The sequence below is a fragment of the Temnothorax americanus genome, unplaced genomic scaffold (assembly GCF_048541705.1).
Source record: "Temnothorax americanus isolate GAGA-0224 unplaced genomic scaffold, ASM4854170v1 Scaffold15, whole genome shotgun sequence".
NCBI lineage: Eukaryota > Metazoa > Arthropoda > Insecta > Hymenoptera > Formicidae > Temnothorax > Temnothorax americanus.
In genome coordinates, this window is record NW_027509286.1 from 3,069,169 (window position 1) to 3,093,491 (window position 24,323).

Consider the following 24,323-nt stretch of genomic DNA (forward strand, 5'->3'; position numbering starts at 1 on the left):
TTTACATAAGATAAACAAGAATCGAGAAAAAAAATTGTTAAAGTTACGTTTGAACACGGGAACACGTCCGTGGCGCGTAAATGCAAACGTCGGGAGACCCTCTCCTCCGTCCATCGATACGTGGCCTCTGATTCGACACGACGCCGATCTCAGAATTCACTTTTGGTCGATTTAACGTAATATATGTCATCTTAACAGAAATATATATAAAAGACGGATTTATACAGATTATCAATGATATTTAACGATTTCTTTCTTTTATCCATGGCATATAGACTTGACCACTTCGTATCCCATGATTTTTGACGAAGAGCAGATATCCGCGACGTTCGCTAAAAAATATTAGTCCTTTATATACGTCCCCGTGTTCTACCATGATATAGAAATGTACGACGTTAAGTTTTTTTTTTTTATGACACAGACTTTTCGTCGAACGCGTGGGTTGCTCCATTTTCTCGCTTGCATCTCAAATGTATGTATCTAGCTTCCTAACGTAAGTGTTAAATGTAATTACTTTTATTTTCTTTATATAATGCATTAGCTTCTTTTTCTCGTTATAATAATAATCGTCATTCCATAATAATCGTAATCAATAACCATAATAATAGCAATAATAATAATATATTAACCATCATCATCGTCGCGATCATAAGTCCCGATGATGCTGTTAATTCGTCCATATCGATATATATATATTTATATATATATATATATTATATATATTATATTTTATATATTACACGTTCCTTATGAAAATAATAATTCAAAATGGCGTATCTTCCGTTCGCACGCTATTCCCACTCCTGCATCGCGCCCCTCGCTTATTCTCTCGTATCTTACCTCTCGCCCTCGATAGAGTGACTTTATAAATAACTATTTTTTATTCTAACAGGCGTCTCGGCAGAATTTCTCGACATTCGCTGCGCGGTGAGTAATCCGTCGTAATCTGCAATATATATGTGTATACGCCTCTCCTAACGTATGATTCATAAATGTACTAATATACACATCACATTGCGATTCTCGTGCGTTTTGACGAGAAATTCTGCCGTTGAAAGCGTCAGCGAATCTTCGGAGAGATTTCGGTCGAACACAAGCGTTCCCCTTTCGCTCTTCGCGCTACAAAATTACAACTTCATCCCCGCATACACGGCATTCGATGCCACCGACACTGCAATATCGTCATGCAGCAATATATACGAACCTATGCTGGAACGTCTGTCAATTAATCTGCACGTACCGTTGCGTGCGATATCGTACTTTTGCATTTGATTGCTATCTAGGCTCGTTTTCGCACGTAGCGTATATTACAAGTCAATGCAGCTTTTAGGACTTCGAATCCTAAGGATAGTTGAACTTTGTGAAAAGTGCATGGAGACGACAGTACTGCCAATCAAACATTAATATGTTGCATTAGTGTGATCTCAAGAGACGGTAGAAACGATAGTGATATTCGTTCCTATTATCGTGATATAATTCGCAACATAAACGCCATATTTCTGATAATAGTAACCAGCAATCTATAGTAGTGTCGATGACATCGCGTTTTTAACACCGAGGAACGCACTTTCGCTGCAACGTCTCTCACTTCTCCGAAATACCCGCGAGCTAATGTACGTACTTTTCTTTCTCTCGTTTCCTCTCTGAACGCACACATACTACTGGTAATATTATTACCGCGCGCGGTCTCATTGTTCCGCGCGCCTCTCTAAGCTCAACACGCTGATATGCTAATAACGCTCTGTCGCATCTTGCGCAACTACCGTTCTATTCGATTACTTTTGATCTACGTGGCATCGGTCGTTTGTCCTCTCGGCATACGCTCGCAACCGAAACGAATTCATTAAACTTTACGAATGAATTGAAATATTTTACGTCCGATCCAGTCGTCCGATTTTATAGTTTGTTACAAAATAATTATAATAATCGCCATTGGCCGGATATTAATATTTGCAATAATATTTGCGATATTAGCGACAGCGTAGCATTGATAATAATAATATTATAATACTCAAACAATAATAATCTTAATAGCATAATAGCAATAAATCAACCATCTCGTCTATTCAATCGATTCAACTCGTAAATTTTGCTCACTCGCTTGTAACGCATTATCGTTAAATGTTAATACTGTTTTGCTTGTAATAAATAGTTACTGTAATGCGTTTATTTCATAGCATTGCTAACTAAAAAACTCTCTCTTCTAACACACCTTTTTGCGGCAGAATATATTACTGTATTAAAATTAAAAAAACTAATCTATAGTTGCATGTACAAAACTTATGCCTTGTCGTAAACATTGCCAAAACACCTGAATAATAGAATGATAATATATTTCGACTAGATCAATTAAACTATTAATGCACATCCCCTGCATTATCATCGGCGAGAGTTATTTTTAAGCAATATAGGAATAGAAAACAACTTGAATCCAATTTGGAAGCGTTCTCCTCGCTAATACTTGTTTTCCATCTTCTTTCTTTTCTTTTTTTCTTCACGCCGTATTAGGCATTTCGGTTCCGATTTGTCAACTGATTTGAAGGTGCGAGCGTAGTGATCGTAAATTATTTCAATTACTATGCCGTAGGGCACAGTCTCTCTTTCTTTCTTTCTTCCTCTCTCTCTCTCTCTCTCTCTCTCTCTTTTATTTCGAGGGTCGTACCTGCGAGGGCGAGATTCGTCATGAAGGGGAAAAGGGGCGATGCACCTCCATCACCAAGCGCCTGGCCTGCTCCGCGAACGTCTTATTATTTTCATACACTATCATAGTTAGTACTTCCGCTATATAAGACATTACGTGTGCACCGGCATGTATACGTACACCCTGTGCTATGTTGTAGTTTTCCTATGTACAGATATCTTCTTCCGACTTACCGCGGCGAGTATCGTGGCGTATTCTCAGGATCGCCGAGAGACGCGGATCTCTCGGTTTCGATTATCTCTCATGGCCGATCACGCTCGTTTTACACCCTCGGCGATCCCGACCGCCCCGAAAGTCGCCCCGAGTCCGATCGAGGAAAAAACTCGCATTGTTACGTCGGGGTTTGATTATACTACGCAACGTTCTCGGGCCCCGAGCGCGAAAGCGCGTGACTCGGGGCCGCCGATTACAAAATTTTATTGTATGCCACGCCGAAATCAACAATAAAACTGATCTCATCTCTTACGACCTGTATAATATCTTTCTCCCTTAAGGCTCGACGATACTTATCGTGTCGCGCCCAAGTGATGCGTATATGTATACGTGTACGTGTGTACGAGTTATACGTATTTTTATCAAGTTTATATTAAGTCTGTGTATGTGTGTGTACGTGTGTCTTTATGCTATTCGCGTACTTTTTCTTTTTTTTTATATATATACTCGACTCTTACCCGCGCCTTCTCCGCGTCAACTCTCAATTTTCGCTTTCCTATATTCAATATGTAAAAATATACAGGTTAGATGTTATATAGTCGTAAGTACAGTTAAAAAATTCTACACTTTTTAGCCTCGAGTACGGGATGCAGTCGGATCGTCCTCAGAGTGATCTACGGCGGTCGAAAGCAAATCCAAATCCGAGAACGCAAGTGAAACGCCATCGTAATTCGACATCGTCGATCGGACATGCCGCGTGCGAGGAGGGTATATAGCAGGGTAATAACGCAATTGCGAACGCCATTTTTTTTAGCCGTGAGCACGGTGAGAAAAACAAAAGGGGACATGCGTAATGGACCGTATTATACAATATATGTCGCGTATCTTCACGTTCCGTCTCGATAAAACACCGGCCGTCATCACGCAAGACGCACTCTTTTTCACACCGACCGCCGCACAATATATTAGCTGTTCCTTTGCACTTTCGTAAGGATACCTAAACTATAGGTGTGTGTATATATATATATATTTATTTTTTATATATAGCAATTATTTTTAAAGATTTGCTCTCACGCGCGGACGTGCCTATAATGTCCGATACGATCGACATTTTTCACGAATGGACTAAAAAACGACGTGTCCTGACTAGAAATCACTAGAAATTCCGCGCGCCCTTCAACCAATTCCCTCATTCTGACTAGATCCGCAGACTTTTAAGTCGTAATTGCACTGTTTTCGAAATTCCTGCAAGCGAGCGTTAAAGTCAGTCTCGCGGTGCGCGTGACGCGAGACGCGCACCATCGTGATTCGTACGATTAGACTTACATGTCTCCTATATAACGAACGACAATTGCTGGATCGATCGTTGCCGATCGCTTTTTTAAGCCTTGGCGGCATGACCCGTCGATAACGATAAACGACTAACGCGTGCGAGGAATCGTTACACATTTTACTCGCGTTGTCCGTTCGTCCTGATAATGGTTCATGCATCCATCGACGTAGTCAAATATTACAAGTAATTCATTAAAATAAAATGCCGGTTAATATAAAAATAAATTTAAATGCCAGAAATATAGAATTCCATAGATATCGAATTAATTTATAATTTGTTTCGTATGGCATATGAACATTATTTTAACGTATGATATTTAGCTTATTTGAGCACTTGCTATCGAAATTTTTTAAAATTGTGATAAAACAAATTACATGTAGATAGATAAACCATCTGCCGGAACGATCACCGATGTTTGAGAACTACTATTCTCGCCTGGACGGTACAATCTGGGCCCGAAACAATTCCGTTCTTCGGCAACGGGCAACTCGCCAGGGGCAACTGTCGTTGGTTCGCTTATTACGGAGTCATTTAACAAGTATAGTATTCGCAACAGTATATATAACATCTCAAGTAAACAGCAAAAGCGCATTGTTACGAGAAATGCGGGAACCTATAAGTCATAACGTAATAAGTACAATCGGTATAAATGTAATCGAGCAAATAATCGCGACAAACAATCACTGTACTAATTGTAACTATTGTAAGTATACGGCTTTACTAAACATTCGACTAGAGATACCTTTGGAACTCGATAGAGAAATCGCGCAACCGGTAATATGGTAAACATTTCGAGGACAACTTTCGAAGATGGTTGCGTTTATTAAAATCGTAGGATCACAGCGTTGCGGCATGCTTTAGCATCGATCGGGAATCGTTTTAATCGATTGGAGAGTGCGCGTATCATGTGCCGACCAATGTCGCCCGAAACTGCAACGAAAAATTAAGAGCGAGATTCTAAGGAGGAAACGCGTTCCTTGTCGCGTCGATTTTCTATCGCGGGCCATGCAAAACTTCGCGCTTCTCTTTCACGTGATTCCCGTCAGTTTACGTTTTCAAGATTGTTGAAATTCGCACTTTTGGAATATAAAAGAGCGCATAGTCGAGACAAGCTTGAAAGTATGTTCTTAAAACCATTTTATATTTTTATTTGACATAATATTAATTCCGATTTTATATGTTTATCCTCGCGCTATCTCTTCATAAGAGAGACGCCACTGTCAGAACTGACTTTCAAATCGTTAAGCAAAGTAAGTACAAACTCGCCTTAGTATAAAATAAGTTTTCCCAAGAAAGACTTGTGTTTTGTCATTTTTTTCTAGATTATAGTATCATTTATGACGCAACTGCCATTCGGAATAAAAATATTAACGTCGATTTTGACAATTTCACCGCGGTTTGAATTAATGACCGAATAATAACTCGAAATTTTCGACAAATACAATGAACACTGTCGATTGGAAAACTTGGACCAGGGGTATCATTTCGAAAGCGCGTCGTATTTTATTTCGTCGGCCGTTCGCGCGTTATCATGCCGGCATCTCGTGCGAAAGAGGCCACTTGTTAGCCAACTGTTGCATTCCGAGCAGGCGCCGAAGTGGTGCATTATAATTTCACCCGATCCCAGCCCAGTTTTGTTCTCTCAGTCTTGCCCCTCGAGTCGACTTGCGAGAAAAAAAAAGTATCGATCGCGACTCTAATCCTGATCAAATTGCACTCTCGTCTCGGACGTGCGGATAAATTATTTCGACGGAATTAAATAAAAAATTAGATGGGAATTCGATCGTAAGATACGTGGTGACACGAACGAGTGGTTGTGTATCGTGTCGAGAGAGAAAATATGAGAACACCGTACGTCATGCTTCGAAGCTCGAAGCGCATCGACCGACGTGATAACATTATCTTACTGTTCGCGCACGACGCGACATGTGCTCGAAACGGCGATAAATTTGGAAGAATCGATGTTGGCACAATTATTCTTACCCTCACGCTAATCGAAACGAGACCTCAAACGAAAAGAGGAAACTGTGTCGCTCGTACTGGCTAATAAGCCTTTATCAAACAGTCTCGCAGGTCATTGATGACGAATAGAAAATGTAGCGTTCTATTCTCGCGTGCTACCTAAGTAAGTGTCATTGGCATAGCGTCGGGAACAGATCGTTTCCGATAACGAAACGTTATTATATTATTCTTCTCTGCAGTTAACTCAAGCGCGTTAAAGAAAAAATGTGTTCGCTCTCCACGAAAAATTTCAACTCTAGATTTTTCCTTGATACGCAACCTCTCACAATTGCCGATTCTAGAGTTTACATATTATTTTTCCGATATATCACGCATAGCAACGGTCCGGTGAACGTCCACTTGATAGAAAAATGACATTTATTAACAGTTTTCGTTAAATTCAATTCTTTTGACTTCGAATCGGCATAAAGAGTCACGAAAAATATAACGATTAATAAATAAACATTTTTGTCTGGTCTTAAAAAGAGAGAGAAAGAAAACCTCTCGAGATTCGTCTACGTCCATCGCGGACTTCTAGTCTCTGCTGCGCGCAAAATACTCAATATCGTCGCAAATGATAAAACTGTGAATGCGATGCTTTACGGAATTACACAAAGATTTTAGAATTAGGACGAGAAGAATATATCCGAATTGTGGGCTTTATATCGATCGACGAGAATCTTCGGGACAGCCGATTTTCGAGTGCTTCATCATTCGCGTTTCTCGTCCCCCGTTCGTTTCCTCCGATTTTATTAAAAATCCATCGTAACTCGAATGCCTTGTGTTGAGTGTTATCTTAGATGCACGTGGCTATTGGCAAGAACCTCTTATACCTTCCCGTGTGTTCTCATTTTAAATTTAATTTTAGAGTCGACTTTCAATCATTATATTATATATTATATATTATATATGTCAAATTATGTCTTGACCTCTTACGCGCTACGAGATTAAAGTTAAAAAGTTGTCTTTTGGCGATTAATTATTTAAAATATGTTTTGTCTGCAAGAGTAACCTTTTAACGTCGTGCTCTCTCGCCTACCGTCACATTCTCCGTTTCGCTCTCGTTCATTACACATGCGTACGTCGCATACACGCACATCCACTTTTTCTCTGCAGTTCCGCGCTTTGTCGTACTGCCGAGTTTTTCACGCTTGTTCTTCGTCGAGTTCTCTCGGGCTAGCGCGTTATTCATATCTCAAAAGTGTGCTATTTATCTATATCTATATATGTACACAAACTCGATACATGTATATATACATATGTACATATATTATGTACATAATTATATATGTATATATCGAGTATGTAAAAGAGTGTGATGCACTTTTAGCGCTGTGAGTTGCGTGACCAGTGTGACGTGTATAAATTCTTCCCTCATGACAGAGGATTCTAGTGCGTTTAGAGTTCTAATAAGTACGCGTTAGAGATAATCATGTAATCATTATGGATATATATCCATTCCCTTATTCGCTTAAGATGGCTCGCTATATAAAACTACGCTATATGCGAATCTTCTCAAACCGCTATTCAGCATCTCGTAAGCGCTACCACAAGCCCTACTTGCATTGTTATTTACGCGTTCCTCACTCTAGCGTCCATGGTTTTTCGATACGTTTTTATACACTCTCTAACGCAAAGAACTATAAGACTTCTACGGTCGATTCGTGACGCATAGTCTTTTCATCGTTTATGACTATTTCGTAAAGCTCGTTCAGTCGATGTATGTACGTTTCGAAAATATTTAAGACTAAATAAAAATATAACTTACAATTATAGTAAAACTGCGAAATATCACTACACTTTATCCATAACTATTATTGAACTCTCGCTCTTTGCGTTACTTATTATCGCTTGCTCTAAATTTTCGTTAGAAATTAAAAAAAAATCTATCTTTCATTTCTTCGCATTGCAGATGTAATCTTGATGACCATCAATCCTTTATCTTCCCGTGTCGCTCGCATTAGCGTTGAATGTGAGAAGTAAATGAAAAGAAAATACGTTATAATCGCCACGAATCGACGTTTTTTTACGCAACGTTTCTATAATAGTACTTCGCATACTAAAGCGTTATTAATAATTTTGTAAGATCTCGATGATGTTTCGATTATGCTTCCAAATTCAGGAATAATTTCAATTTAGATTCGGTGGAAGTAAAACGTTGGGGATAATCAAAAGATTGAACGAATATGCTAAAACACGTGAAAAAAGTTTCGGCAACGAGCAACTGCGAAAATCGATATTAATGATCTCTCCTGTAATATTTTGAAATTTACGTTTTAATCAACTGTACTTAAAAAGATGCACGAATATTGGTAGAAAAATATTCAAGATCCCGTCGCGCGCGCGCGAGCCTGCAAATAAATATAGCCCAAGAATTTACTGCTATCTTTCAACGCGAGGTGTGCCTGGGAAAAGCACGAAGTCATGTTATATCCGTATCGTCCCGCTTTTCTCAACGACAGCGAACAGTGTATAGATAAACCGTTAGATCCCAATCTGCGTATATAAAGACACGCGCTCGTTTAACGAACGTAGTATCTCATTTGCTTTATAAAAGAAAAGACTCTTTGAAAATTAGAAACATCGTGTTACAAAGTATATTTCAGCGTACTAAGTTAAGCTCGTTACACGTAAAGTTTCTAATGTTCTAGTTGCTTCCCCATCGTTAAAATTCGTCGTTCACATCGTAAAACGCGGTGCAGAAAAGCCTCGTTCTCCCGTACGCTCGTCATCTCGCGTATCGTTGGTCTAAGGCGGGCTTGTGTGTTTTCCGAGAAAAAGGGAGAGGGGAGAAAAAGCGAGAATGAGGAAGGAAACCGTGCCTTTTCTCGAGAGAAATAATACACTTCGCTGTAATTCGAACCGCGTGTTCGCATATCCAAATGATTTGGATGATGAATGAACGTGTCGCGTAGCATAACAATAAGAAACGCACTGTTCTTCGGGGTGATAAGCAACGATTGGTCCCGGATAAGTCGATCGAAGTAGTGGCCAGGTAGAGAGGCACGGAATGATAATCGCGTGAGAGACAGATGTCTCGCGAGAACGTGTGCGATTTCGCGATGAAAGATTCGATGGCTCGTGAAGTTTCATTACGCCAAAGAAAAAAGGACAAAAATGCGAATTTTCAGTCGCTCTCGTGTAACAGCGCGTATAAGCGTACCTGAAAGAATTGACATCGGTCGCCCTGAACATCGTGTCGAACGGCGAAATTACAACTAGCGGTCACGACGAGTTGTCGTCGTGGTCCGTTTGCACTCCCTCGTCGATTTACCGAATGGCGGGGGATGGCGAGGAAGCGATCGCGACGTCGAAGCGAGATAGACGGGGAGAAGCAGATTGCGAGAAGAAAGAATTACGGGGGACAGGGAAGGAAGAACGAGCGTGGGTTGTGCTCACTTATACCGGAGAACGCGACGCATATTCCTGAGCCGGTGGCCAGCGGCCTCGTGTACCCCGCAACGGACCAGGGTTCCGAGGTCGCGAGAACGAACGGGCCCCCAGTCGAACGCGTCTCGCGAAGACAATTGGAAACTAAGGCTCCATCAGCAAGTACGCGATACTAGGACGGCCCGCTAAAAACTCGGCTTCGTTCCCAAACCGTGACGATGAAAATTCACTCCCGAAATCTGCGACGAGTCTCTAACGTTCGCGCTTAAAGTCTACGACGACATACATAGTTTTAGCTTACTCGTATATTTAAGAAGTAGTACGATTAGCGGCCTCAGTTAAGTGTTTTAGCCTCGCTCGCCATTCGTGTCTATGTTTTATACGTGCTCCCAAGCTCCCTCGTGGATTGGCGCGTGTTTGCGATACCCCTGTGTATGCGTGCGCGAATCTGCATGTATGTAGGAATGTGTGCGTGTGTGTATATATATATATGTGTGTGTGTGTGCCTGTCGTGTACATGTAAATGCGTGTCCTGCGTGTATACATGAAGATGTATTTGTTTCTCGTTAATTTCACTTCTTTTTTACAAGTTATACGCAAATAATTGCAAAAAACATACCCTGTTTCCTAGTATCACCGACACCACGGCTGCCGGATCGCATCGCGGCGCGTGTGACTTGATTCCAATTTATATGGTTCTACGTCTAATTGGGACTTGGTAACAACGCGGCATAGCGGTGTCGTGAGGGTTGATAGGTTTCTTTTTGGCTGCTTCTTCGTGTGAGTGCGGTGGCGGGTGCTGCTGGTGTGTCCGATGTTCGTTCCCTTCTCCCGGAGAGCGAGAGCGTGAAATTCTTGTCTTTTTCCTATCGTGTCTCCTCGCGCGCGTACAACGGCGGTCGGCCGGTACGGAGAAAAGTACGACCCGTGAATGTCGCGATTTCGCACTGCTTTCTCGCTGCTTTTCGCGCGAGAGTCGCGATTAATTATATAGGAATTAGGAAATAGCACGTCAACACGGATCCGATCGCGTGCTCGTCGTTCGTTCGCGGGGCGCTGTCCGAGGCGCGAGATCGACGGACGTTCGTAACAAAGATGCGCGTCGAACCATCGAATTCGCGATTTGTCGCGACGATTCCAAATTTAAAGGCCGAGACACGATGAATTGGCTGAATAAGATACGACAGCAGTGAAAAATAAGTACGACAACCGGACGATAAACAATATTTCAATACGAAGCACAGATATTTTGCTCACACGCCAGAATTTGATAGGAAAAGTAGATCTTTGTTTGTTTTACGCTTCAATTATATACTTGCTTCCTAATTAATTAATCTTACAATCTATCTTATTGTACATTATTGTAAAGTTATATCCTGTTCTTTATTCTTCGTCTTATTGAGTCTTATTCTTATATAGTTTATCGTGTCTCCGTCTTAAATCTGAATAGATTTGCTCGATCGAGAAACCGCAGGAATCCGTTTGCATCCAGATAAGTGGTACGTGCATCCCAGAACTATTCGGAGTATCGATTTTCATTTGGCAACCGACCTGTGCAACCGACAATCTTCGCTTAGTTGATGCAAATGAATTTACGCGGTGGATTGGGTGCCTCGAATTGATACGAGAATCGCGTCTTCGATTCTCGGACGCGGAGTACATTCTAACGTCTGGGATTTTGCATGCGCGCGAGCACGTCGCCTCCCAGAATTCGGAACATTAAATTGCGAGCATCGAATTCGCCTCAGCATTACAATCACGTCATGTAAAAATAAATTCAAAGCTGATCCTCACAGATTATACTATTATCATATTATTATATTTCTCCTTAGAGCTAAGAATATTCTTTTTTTTTAGTTAAGTCTCATTTATTTTATAGCGAGATGCACACTACTTCGGTTGTAGCAAAAACTTTGTTTGGATAAAATAGTTGTATTTTTTTGTTACAATAGCCGTTACCTTCGTATTTATATATTTATATATGTATATTATATATATATATATATATATATATATATATATATGTATCTATATCGTTATCTCATTATAGTTTATCTATTAGAGTAGGTTGCATTTCTTGATATTCGCTAATAGTACTGTTAGACTTTAAAAAGCTTAGATTGTAGTGATATATTATCAATTGGTGCTTGCATAGAAGCATCTCTCCAGTATACGTGTCCTTTAATGTGTGTGCGCGCGCGCGCGAATGTGTATACGTGTGTGTGTATGCGTGTTGTCTTTGTATTTTTGTATGTATATGCACGTGAGAGGAGATTCGCACGATGCGCGTGTGTATAAGTACTCATATAAGCGATCTGGCACCATCTTTTTTATGAATTTCTATCTTCGGGCGTCCACTTGCGTCGTCGGTCTGCGATTTCTTTCAAATGGATTTCGTTGAGCTTTTCGCGCGAGGGTAATCTCGTTCCTCTCTCTCTCTCTCTCTCTCTCTCTCTCTCTCTCTCTCTCTCTCTCTTTCTCTGACACACACACACACACACACACACACACACACACACACACATTCTCTCTCTCTCTTGCTCTCTGAAATTTGCATGCCATAATTCCACAAGTTGCTGCGTCGAAAGGACTCGTTGTCGTTAAGGGCCAGCAAGAGTCACGGTAGAGACCTCCGTCGGGTTGGATTAGCTGCGAGTCCGTATTTTATTTATTATAAATTTTTAAGAGCAAAAATGCAAAATCGGGTTCTTTAGCTGACTGAATTATTATATAAAAAGTATATAAAAAAATTCACGAATCTATGTAACTTATTTTATGAAAAATCTGGATATTACGAATCCGTAATATGTCGGCTGGCCGGAATTACGGATTCGTAATATCTAGATTTCTCATAAAATAAGTTACATAGATTCGTAAATTTTGTTTTATATACTTTTTATAATAATAATGCAGTCAGCTAAAAAACCCGATTTTGCATTTTTGCTCTTAAAAATTTATAATAAATAAAATACGGACTCGCAGCGATGAAGACCTCTGTCGGGTTGAATTAGCTGCGAGTCCGTGTCTCCTGCCGACCCTTAAGAGCTTCCCCCTTTTTCCCTATACAGAACAAAACATCCAATAAACAGCCAATGGATATCTACATATCCATATGACGTCCAGTGGATATCCATTAGATACTCTGCTCTGTATGAGTCATATATATACATATTATATAAATTTAACCTTCTAAAAATGACAAGAATATATATGCGTATGTTTATGTTACCGTAGTGTATAAGTTATGTATATGTACCATAAATAATCATTATCGTTATTAATCCTTTATCTTTGTCATTTTAGCATTATTTGGTTTATCATTATATATATATATATATATATATATATATATGTATATATTAATATTATATCGTCAATTCGCGTAACTATCAAGCCCTTCTTTCAAGCGCATTTCTCTCCGTCGTATAATTAGCCTCGTACGTACACACATGTGCACGCACGATTACACACGCGCACGTGCGTGAGCCACGTACACTGGGTGTCCATTAATTGCGCATGCGTACCGCGCGCGCGTTGCATATTCGGACAAGCAACAAATTCGCGGAGTGGATTGTAAAACGAGAAGATCTTTGCTCTTGTCCAAAAACATAGGTACAATATGTATATATATCTATGTACATATGTGTATGTGTCTATATATGATTTACGTAAATGTGTGTGTCTATATGATGTATAATGTGTATGTATAATGCAATATGCAAACATAAAATAACCGTGGCAGCGCGCCAAACCAAACAATTTCTCGTCTCACTAAACTCGTCCTTTTCCCGTTTCCCTCCCCGCGTGTATATCCGCGTAATAATTTATTATTAGACGTTGATTTAGCTAAACTAGAATAATTTACTAAGTTTCTAATTCCTTTCGATCAAAACATATATACACATATACACACGTCACGTACGTAAATGTGTGTGTATGCGTACGCATATGTATATTTATATATAATATTATATATATGTATATATACTATATAAATATATATATAATATTTAATATTTATCACACACACATACATATATATATACATATAAATATATATATATGTATATATATATATACACATATATACATATATATATGTATATATATATTGCTGCGGTGCTGGTACTTTGATGGATGATTATTTCCGCTAGATCAGAGTTTTCCTCTCCGCTCCATCGCTCACCTACCCTATGCGTATTTTATATATTCGGTCTGTTTCACCCCCTATATATATTCTCCTCCCATCTTCCCCTCCCTCGCCTACTTCCCTCTGTTCTTTGGCTTTCTTTCGCGAACTCGCTCGAGACACTCTGCGTATCCGACCGGGCATCGCGCGCGAAATGTTCAATGTTTTGTCTATTTCAGTCACAAGAATTCCACATGAACACACATGATTGATCGATTGGGCATACCGAACCTACATCCGGCAGCGCGCGGTCCTCTTCTCGCGAAAATAATACGTTCAAATCTATTATCGTTTTAAGAGTCCCGGCCAACATCGAATAAAACATATATAAGTCAATTAAATCATTGCACGATAATCAGCTCCCATAATCCATCCTAAACTCAATTTTTTTTATATACTTAAGAAATAAAATTAAACGTAAAAAATATTATTCCCTAACTGTTTGTTCCCCTTTCTGTATCGCAGTCTGAAGAAAGACGATAGGCGATTCTAGAATAAATATTGCATTTTACACAATATTACTATTCTTACATCATTTTCTTTGGTTTTCCTCCCTTCTCCCTATTTTTTTCCTATTTCGTTAACAACAACAGAAGATATAGTGCGTCATTACTAATCAAAACTTAAAGAGGACTATCATCGTCATCGGCATCGTCATCGTTTGGATAATCACAGCCTGGCTGACATTTCTCGGGCGATGCTTAACCGATCAGGCAAAGTCGATCGTCCAAATCGGACCGAACCACGGAATCGATAGCGGGACGAGCGGGGCGATCGCGCCCTCACACGCGATTCCTCTCTCGATGTACACGCAGGAACCACAACGGAATAGATTATACTTTCGGCCGGAAACTCGCGCGTCACTTACTTAGCGTTAATTACAATGATAATCACCATAATAGTAATAAGAGCTATTAGTCGCGGAGGACGAGCACCGTGCGAACGCGCGCGAGTAGGACAGGACTTCCTCGCTTCCTCCTCGACGCGTAGCACGACGCGCGACAAACTCCTTCCTCACGCACACTTCCTTTCTCTCTCTTTCACTCCTCTATCTGCAGTATATAAAATCTACAGCGCGTCGTACGTGTTTAAACCTTAAACGTTAAGGAGAACCCGATATCCGGCTGGGATGTCGGACCGGCGCTGAGCCCATGTTCGCCGCTTGATTCTCTGGGTTTCATCTTTTTTTTTTGTATTTTTTGTCTTTTTCTTTTTTTCAAAGTTTTCAGACGCGTTTCGTCAGACGAGCACCCTGTATAGCATATGATTGACATTTGTCTTTTTGGGAGAGAGATATCGGACCTCGTCCGCGTGTCTTCGGGACGAGCCTGCGTTTTTATCCTACTGAAAGTCAGTCGCGCGGAGATTATTATCCGTCCCGTCGTCGTTGTCGTTGTCGTCGTCGTGGGTGACGCGCGCAGGATCTTGATCGCGACGACTACACATATCGTTCGCTGCATGCGGTACAAAAGATTCGTCAGTCTCTCATACCACGGTGATCGTCAGGCTGTTCTGTCCGGCCGACGGACGCGACGATCCGACCTCGTCGAGAATCCTCGTCGAGGGATCAATCAAACCTGATGTACGAGTTCGGCAAATTTTCCTCCGCCGTGATGGCATCTTTTCCGCGCTGTTACGTCGGACTGCGGCAACGAACACGACGAGACTCCTAGGGGGCGTTTTATTCGACGGGATAATTTCGCGATAGCTATTGTCGGTTTGATGCTGGACAATCGTCGCGGCGCGATGTCGTGACTCGCGCGTGTAACTATAACGGTGTCGTCGCCGTGAATATATATCCGGACGACGTGAATCAGTTTTCAATACTTTTCCAGTGTTTCCGGCAGGTCTCTCCGGGATAATCGGGATAATCGAAATGTTTCTACGACAGGTTTCGCTGCACGCTCGTGCGTCCATTCGCGCCCTCGTCCTCGAGCTCGAACGTAATCTTTCACCTGGCAGTAGGGACCAGAGGCTAGACTCGCGGAGGACAGAAAGAAATATGCAGATTTTGTAGTGAGAATGGACGTAAAGGAGACAGAGGAAAGCCCGATGTTGCTTGTCGACAGATTATCCGGTTATCCGAGCATCTGGGAAACGTCGTCTCAGCGTGCTTCTCGTCCTCTCCTCTCTTCGGCTCTTCTTCTCTGGGTTCAGCGCAGAACATCCTTCATCGCTTTTGCTTCAGCCTCTTCGCCGCCGCCGCACGAACAACTTCAACAACGTTGAAGCCGTTGCTGTCCTACTGACTTCTAAATTTTTATCCTCTAATGAATTAACTAGCTAGTATACTAAGTTGTTACGGCGGAGAGCGTTGTAACGGTGATTCAACTCGTCACTCCTGATCGTCGAGCGTCCATCGAGTTCACGTTCTCGGACGACATCTGCAATTCAGAGCGACGATACTGTATAATTTCTGGGATTTAAATAACATATTAATTAATAAAGATTAATTAATTAATAAAGAAATTAATAAAGGATTAATTAATAAAGAAATAAAGTTATTTGCCACGTTTATAAATTAATAGTGCTACTACTTAAAGAATTATAAATAGAAGTTATATCGATATACTTTTATTTTAAAATTAATAATTTTATCACAATTGAAAGAAAAATGTCTAACAGAAAAAGTTCTCGCATAAACAGAAAAAGTGTTCTTTTTCACGAGAAAAGAAACTTAGAAAAGAAATGTATAAAAAAACTTACTCTGTAAGTTACGACATAGGGCGCGACTCGTCCAGATTTTCTAGGCTAGGACGTGGGTTAGTATGGCCGGCTGGCGTCCTTGGGCCTCTTCAATTGGACTTTTAATCGTTTCATCCCTATTTGGAAGCCGTTCATCGCTTGGATCGCTGTTTGCGCGCTCGCTGGATTATCGAACGACACGAAACCTGAAAATAGCGAACGTTGAATCCTGCAGTGTTTAATAGATTTTCCGTCCCTTATGAAAATCTTCTTTCGATATCATGTAAGAATATAATTTTTATTTATTAATGCATATAATGGCAAGAAAAAATGTCAAATATTTATATGACGAAGGCGTTGATTGTTAGTAAATGCAGTACAATAAATATAATACAACAAAACAACAACAAAAAATCAATTTCATCATAATAACATCTATAATTATACATAGGAAAATATACTATTTATATATATATGCAATAAGAAAATGCATAGCTTATTTTTAAATAGTTGCTACATTTTGAGGACAGTATTGACTATTTAGAAATCAAACAGCAATCTAGGCGAACCAGATCTTCCGTGAGGAATAAAAAATGTTTATTCGTAGACTGGACATTATCCAAGTTGCACCGCAAGGGCAGATACACGATAACGAAGACCCTTAGGAAAAAAAATAATCACGACTTTCTCGTTTTAAGCCAATTTTGACCATTAAAATCGACCTCATTTTAGTTTCGACATCATGGTGGTCTAAACCACCTGACCGAGTCCCATCGTCCTCCATCCACCCACAGTTCTTTGCTCCGCAAATTACTTTTATTTTAGGGCCGAGGGACACCCGGATTATTTTAACTCTCTCTCTCTCTCTCGTTCCACGGAAAGAGTTAATTGTGAGGAAGAGCTAAGCTATGCCGAGTTTTCGCATCGCACGATATATTTCAAAAAAAAAACTCGTGTAGGAGAAAAATTTCGTCCAATCGCAGTGGTTATAATTATACTGCGCGAATTCTCGGCAAAAACTGTTGTCAAAGAGTCTTTTCGTTAAATTGATCGCGGCGAGGAAAATGCCTTCAAAGGGATGCAAACTTCTGCACATTTTTTTCCCCGTTGCGGGAATAATTATGACGCGTCGTTGAAAGCTCGCCTTCTTTTTTGGGGGAGGGGTATGACGAGTCTCTGAAACAGGAAGAGACAAAATACACGGACGGAAATATATGAATCATATACGTGGACAAATGCGAAGATAGACCAAGGACCGAGCGAACGCGAATGAAATCGTCCAATTATCTGTATCCTCATACTCTCGGATACGATTAATCAAAGAAACGCCAGCGGCTTTTATACGCATTCTCTGTTTCGGTCCTCTCTGCATAGTCTCTAAAAAAAAACTGCGCAGTTTGATTCCAGTTCCATTGAAACGGGCATTCATATTCAGTCTGCCCGGTCCGTCCGCTAATACGGACGAGACGAATTAAATTTCCATGATTAATCCACCACTCTCTGATTGGAAACGTGTAGAGTCATTTAGAGCACCGTAGCATGTGACTGATCGAAAGTCATAATAATAATCACAGACATATTCATGTACGTCGTGATTATATTTTTGCGTCCAGTTATACGATTCAAAGCAAAAATATATTGAAATATTTTTTGTGAGAATATGACATGTGTACTCACACACACACATATATATATCTTTCAACGTTATTTTTTGCTATAGCTTTCATCGTAAATAAAATCGTATAACTGTACATTGTAAAAATAGAGATATTCAAATTTCGAATATGATCTTCTGCTTCCACGCTGTTGTTTGGCACCGAAACGTTGACGTCCTTCGTCCTACCTCGACTTAAGGTGCATCAGGTATCTTTCGTTGTCGCTGGGTCGTTCTGAAATTTGTCCGTAGTTACCGCCCGCACTTACCAAAGCATTTACTCTGGTTGGTCGCTCGGTCGATGAAGACTTTGGAGGAGATGACGTTGCCAAACGGGAGGAACATCTGCATGAGCTCGCCGTCACCGAACTCCTGGGGCAGGTGGTAGATGAACAGGTTGCAGCCCTCGGGTCCTGAGATAGAGCATCCTACCATATAAATCAGAGCACATCTAAACATCTAAACTTGAAGTATAATACTCAAGTTAGAATGTTAGTTCTGGATGAGTTTTGTTTCCTTCGCAAATATAAATGATTCTGCGCGATACGAGAGTTTCAACCCATTAGCAAGGTCGCCAGTGGGGTATTGCTTTTCTTTCTGATTACTTTCTTTTTTCTCGTCTGGAGTCGTCTTTCTTTTTCTTCGATGAACGAAGATGAATCTGCCGGTTGACTCTTTTGACGATAATACCGATTTCTCTCGTCCGCCCGAGTGCGAAATGATGATGACATACAAACATGATTTTGTCTCCCGCGAATGATGCGAAATGACGTGAGCATGAATCAAGCGAGAATTTAAATAGACTGCGAGTGAATGACAGAAAATGACATGAAAATGACCGAATGTTGAGAAAACGATTAGAAAAAAAAGTCACGAGCACACATTGTTTCGCTCGTGACTATTGATAGAGATCTCCCGGTTCAAATAACGTTGAGTATTTATACTTTCAAATATACACACACAACACTGGGAATTACAACACAATGACGGATGAGGTGACAATGATGGATGCTGATATGAGTGAATGGGTATGGACGTGACGATGATAGTGATGACACTGATTACGATGGTGCGGTATTCCCGTATTTTCGCCAGACACGATAATCCGTCGTTATATACGTTTTTCTACATGAGCATTCTATATGATACAAGTTTGCCGTCACCCTGCACGAAAACTCTCTCTTACACACACTTATCTCTTCTTCTCCATATTATATTACGCTGATTATAAATGAGATCAATGCGGAACAAATGTTAATGATATATGAATGTAATATAATTATTGTAAAAGATTAAGTATGTGTCACGCGCTCCAGGTTCTAAAATTACATTTATAATTTTACAATTTTGTACTTCCATAACTTGTAATTTAATTTTTGTATAATTGATTACTCCACCCTACGTTACGACCGCTTAAGTAGGTCTCGTTTTCGACTTCCGGTGTTAAAATGCCAAAGACATCGGGGTTTAATTTAGGCCGGTGAAGAAAATCCCGAGGGTAGAAGCGAAGAGAGGGTAAAACTACCCGAACAATGGCAGTCCAAATAAGGATTTAGCTAATTTCACTGAACTTTATAACTCCGACGTCAATTAGCGGCGATTATGACCGTGGAAACTTCTGCTCTCTTGGCCAGAGCTTCTCCCGACTAACGGACGCGTTTAAGTAATGAGATGGCTGCCACTCAACTTTTAGGGTGCTACTCATCGCGACCTGTTCGTCTCTGCGCGAAAGATCTTTTGCGGAAAGATTCCTCCGGGAATCCATCGGGATATGCTCGTCGAATCATCGCGGAGCATAATCGTCCATTTTCAGCCCCGATTACGACTTCCGGTATGTCGCTGTTCGACGATAACACGACCATGACTCGTCGAACATATTTGCTGGTCGATAAGATTATCATCGCGAATTTTCCGGCAAAGTTTAAGAATTAATGCGACATGGACAAAATTTTATGGCGGTTTTACGAGGATATTTTCATCCGATTCGGAGGTGATTTTCGTCGATTGTCCGAGAGTAAAACTTTAATTGCAGTTGTCGAAAATAGCACATCGCGATCAGCGTTTGCAAAAGTTTGTTTCGAGTCGCAAAACTTGATTCTAAGATTCAAAAGGATAAAACTTTCCTATCCTCGAGCATTGCTCTACATGCTTTCCAGATAGATGTCGCGTAATTCATATACTATGCAAAATTCGCGAAGTAATATTCGTTCGCGGATTGGAAATGTTCTTTACCGTAGTTGAATTTGATACAAAAGAGTGATATTCCGCGAGCGAGTCACCGATTTAATTCAAACTTTTCCGTCAATTATGAATTAATGTTGTTGGGTACTTAGTGCCTCGAGAAATCACAAACCTGTCCTGCGGTTTACGCAAAGAATGACAAACTCTCCCTCTCTCTTACGCGAAAACGACTTCGTCCTGGTAATAACTCGATCGTGGCTGTCACGCGAAACCCAAATTAGCACGAGTGCCGACGGGTTTCCGGTTCTGACTGAGGGCGAGCACGGAGGGGGGGAATTGCGGTGTGGACGACGAAATCACGAAGAACGAGCCATAAATTAAAGCCCGTCGTCGTGCCGCGGTGCGCGATCGTTGATCCTGAAATTGGTTTTCGCCTCTCTAATTGGCACACACGCGGTACGTGCACGCGAATTTAATGAGAATGACTACCTTGTCTACTTCTATATCTACTTTCGTCGAAAAGTAATAGCGGAACGCTACGTGAAACACCAAGACACCTAAATTCGCGCGACTTTCCCATTCTTCTTACACATAATCAGATATTAAATTTGACAATATATAATTTTAATGCAACTAAAATATTATGTAACTTAGCATTTTTTTTAGTTAAGAATATGTACGCAAAATTTATATGTAAAAAAATAATTTTGTTAAAAAACTCTGAATATTACTTTAATTAATATAACATTACGTGAATTTAAGTTTTTCAATCTGCAAAGTCGAATTATTTTGCTCGTGATTGAATTGTAACGATATCTTTATTTTCGCAAGTGACGGTGTTGCCGATCGCGAAACGGATTCGTGTCGATTTCCGGTTCGGACTACAAAACCTCGCAATGCACGTATCACCGTCTCGTAGCGAAGCAACAACCAACATCGGTCGACAGCGCAACACCGAGAACAGCCACTGACATCGAGTGCAACGGCGAAACACCGAATTAACGATGAACATCCGAGATACGCTGACGTAAAAGTAAAAAAAAAAAAAAAAAAAGAAAAAACATAAAGGAAAGAAGAGGAGAGCTATCCGCACAACGTTAAAAAATATTATGACACAGTCATGGTCAGAGAGAAGAAATGTAAGTATGTATATACGAACAGCGAAAAAACATCGTAAGACGTAGAACACCCAGAACAATGATCAAGGAGCTTAAAGTAACACGGAGCAAGGATAAACTCGCGAAGCGACAGTCAATAATAGATCGATACCACTGTCATGCAATGATGACAATAACGTCGATTCTCCCCTTCAGCTCCCCTGGGTTCCGTCCGATATTGCGGCACGCCTAACGACTTTGACATCTAACATAAGTTTCTCCAAAAGATAAAGTGTCTGCACACACACGTTTTCTTGATATTTTTACAAAACTTGTATCTAACACAAAAGTTTCCAAGAAGTCAGCAATATGATAAACGTTGCTCTCTTTTTTAAAACACAACTTCGGGAACTATTTGTGTTCTTGACAATGCATTTTACACTTACACACAGAGAAAAGTGAAAACAAGTAAGAGTATAAGAATATTTATCATTTCAACTACGTAGAATTGTAGATTGTTCAAATTCATGTAAAAGTGAACATAATATGAGAGATACATACAGCTATACAATATAATATAATTCTTCGACAATAATAATTTTAAAGAATTGATATTTTACATTATTTAACAGGAAAAGCGAATCGCGCTTACGATTAGTGTTATAGGTGATTTCATCTCGTACAGTTTATATCCGTCCAGAAAATAAAACTACTAATAATGTTCTTTATCCAAGGGAAGGAGGTGAGAGAAATACGCCAAGTATTCGTCGTCACGTACGGAAAATAAATTCGATTAGAGATTTGTCTTACTCTTCTCGTCTACCGCTTTACGATTTAATCGCGACGCATGGGAAAAACGTCAGAACGCATCGACGAGACGTAAAGATCAGGCGGAATGAAAATAGGAACGGATGAGACGAGCGAGAGAGAGCGGCGGACATAGCGGTCGGAGCAGAGGGTTGAGGCCGGATAAAACGGAGGCGGGGTAGCGCTGTCGCGGTAAACTTTCCATTATCCTGCGATGTAACAACGGATCGCCGGCGGGCGTAGCGGCAAAGTAATTAAAACTTTCGTTTTATTTGCATTATCTCATTGCGAGGCGTCGTATATTCTAATAATGGCGAGTTGTTAATTGCAATTAGGCGCTGGCTCGCTCAACCCTCTTCTAACCCGGGACTTGCCTTGCCTGGTCGACTTTTTCCTTGCCTTCGGCTCTCCTGTATCTTTCCGCAAAAGATGTAGTATAACTGACTAGTCCGCGCCGATGTGTTTGATAGGCGAGACTCACTATCTCTTTGATCGATCGCGTTCTTTTATTCGGACCGGTGGTTTTTAATTAATCGCATTTTCGTGCGACTATGGAGACTGATATTACCGAAATTATCGAATTCAAACGTTCATCTTTGAAACAACGATTTTCTTTCGATAAAAGAGAAACCTGGCAGATATTCGCAATGTTAGAAATAGTGTAAAAATTTCGGTATTTCTGGACAATCATCGGTCGTTGTTATACTAGAAATAACGAACGCGATAAACAAAACGGAACACAAGGCGTTCTGGATCGATTTACTCAAATATCGTCGCTTTTTCTCGCATAATCGAATTATGCGGGAAAAAGCGACCACCTAGCTTTATTTTGCCGAGATGTCCAATTACGCGGTAAGTACGGTCTGCTGCGGCGACTTGGGAGAAGTCGAAACTCCTTGCACCTCGTTGGGTGCCGACGATGGATAATTCGTGTCTGGGCGTGTGTACGGGACGTGGGTCTACAATCTCAGGTCTACAGACGTTCGTGTTTACAGTCAACAGTTAGACGTTGATGAGCGTGTTGTACTTACCTTCCCTCTGCGTGGGTGCCACCGCGGTCATCGGCTGAGGAATAGCCTGAGGAAACTGGCCGTAGACGGCGGGGTAAGCTGCGACAATAACAAATAACAAGTACATCATGATCTGTCCACATCTAGATCTGTGCGTGCCATTGCCTATCCGTCCCCCAAACATAAACCCTCTCTTTTTTTTCCTTTTCGTCCTTTTCCTAGTCCGTACTGCGATCCGCTGTCGGCCGTCGACGGTAAGAGCCAGCGACAGCGCGAGACCGGCGGGCGGCGGCAACCGCCGAACGAATATAGGCGTCGTAATTCAATGCAGCGATAGCGCATACATAATGAACGATGACAGTAATAAAAGCCGAACAGTCCAATAAACGTCAACAGATTCAACAGAAATTGCGTTGCCATCGCTAGACAGATTACAACGGCGTAATTTATGACCGTACGTTTCAGAAGCGTCGGGGACACGTAAATCGGACACCGACCATTTATTCTTGCGATTTGCCGAAGATTCGTTCGCGAGAAGGAGGAGGGGGAGAAAGGTCAAAGCGTCGAGATTAAGGTGATGCTAAAGCTGTCTGTAATACCTATACACTCGTTTTTAACAATATTTGCTTCGTATAAAAATTCTACAACTTGATGTTACAAAATGAGGGTGCAGGTCCATTCGGTAGACATCAAAGAATATCATATACCGTTTGTAGAATTAGGCTGAGACTCCAAACAAAAAAGTTAAGCGAAAAGTACGATAATGTACGTTATACATTACGTTCACGTAATCGTACTTGTTTGGAGTCTCAGCTTAATTCTACAAACGCGCGCGGTATGATATTCCTTGATGTCTACCGAATGGACCTGCACCCTCATTTTGTAACATCAAGTTGTACAATTTTTATACGAAGCAAATATTGGTAAAAACGAGTGTAGATATTACAGACAGCTTTAGAATCACCTTAAGAGAAGAATAAACGTAAGACGTAAAGAACGCGAATGCCATTTCTACGTCATTCTGTGGACCATGAGATGCAATTTGAATTATGCGAGTTATTCCGGGTCTCGATATTATTGACAGATTCTATTCGCTTTGGAATGGCAAGCTTCTCGAAAATC

General features: G+C 40.7%; 1 protein-coding gene across 6 annotated transcripts in view; it reads right to left on the reverse strand.

Annotated features, from left to right (window-relative positions):
- Positions 1-2,616: 2,616 nt before the first annotated feature.
- The window catches only part of LOC143895228 (CUGBP Elav-like family member 4), a 466,213-nt gene continuing 444,506 nt past the window's right edge, over positions 2,617-24,323 (reverse strand). For all 6 annotated transcript variants that reach the window (XM_077402210.1, XM_077402212.1, XM_077402214.1 and 3 more), the window contains 4 exons: positions 23,223-23,300; positions 18,376-18,534; positions 16,474-16,658; positions 2,617-16,151 (listed from right to left, as the gene is read on the reverse strand). In XM_077402210.1, the coding sequence (XP_077258336.1) occupies positions 16,531-16,658; positions 18,376-18,534; positions 23,223-23,300 (365 nt within the window). In that variant the 3' untranslated portion in view covers positions 2,617-16,151; positions 16,474-16,530. The remainder of the gene's footprint in view (positions 16,152-16,473; positions 16,659-18,375; positions 18,535-23,222; positions 23,301-24,323) is intronic.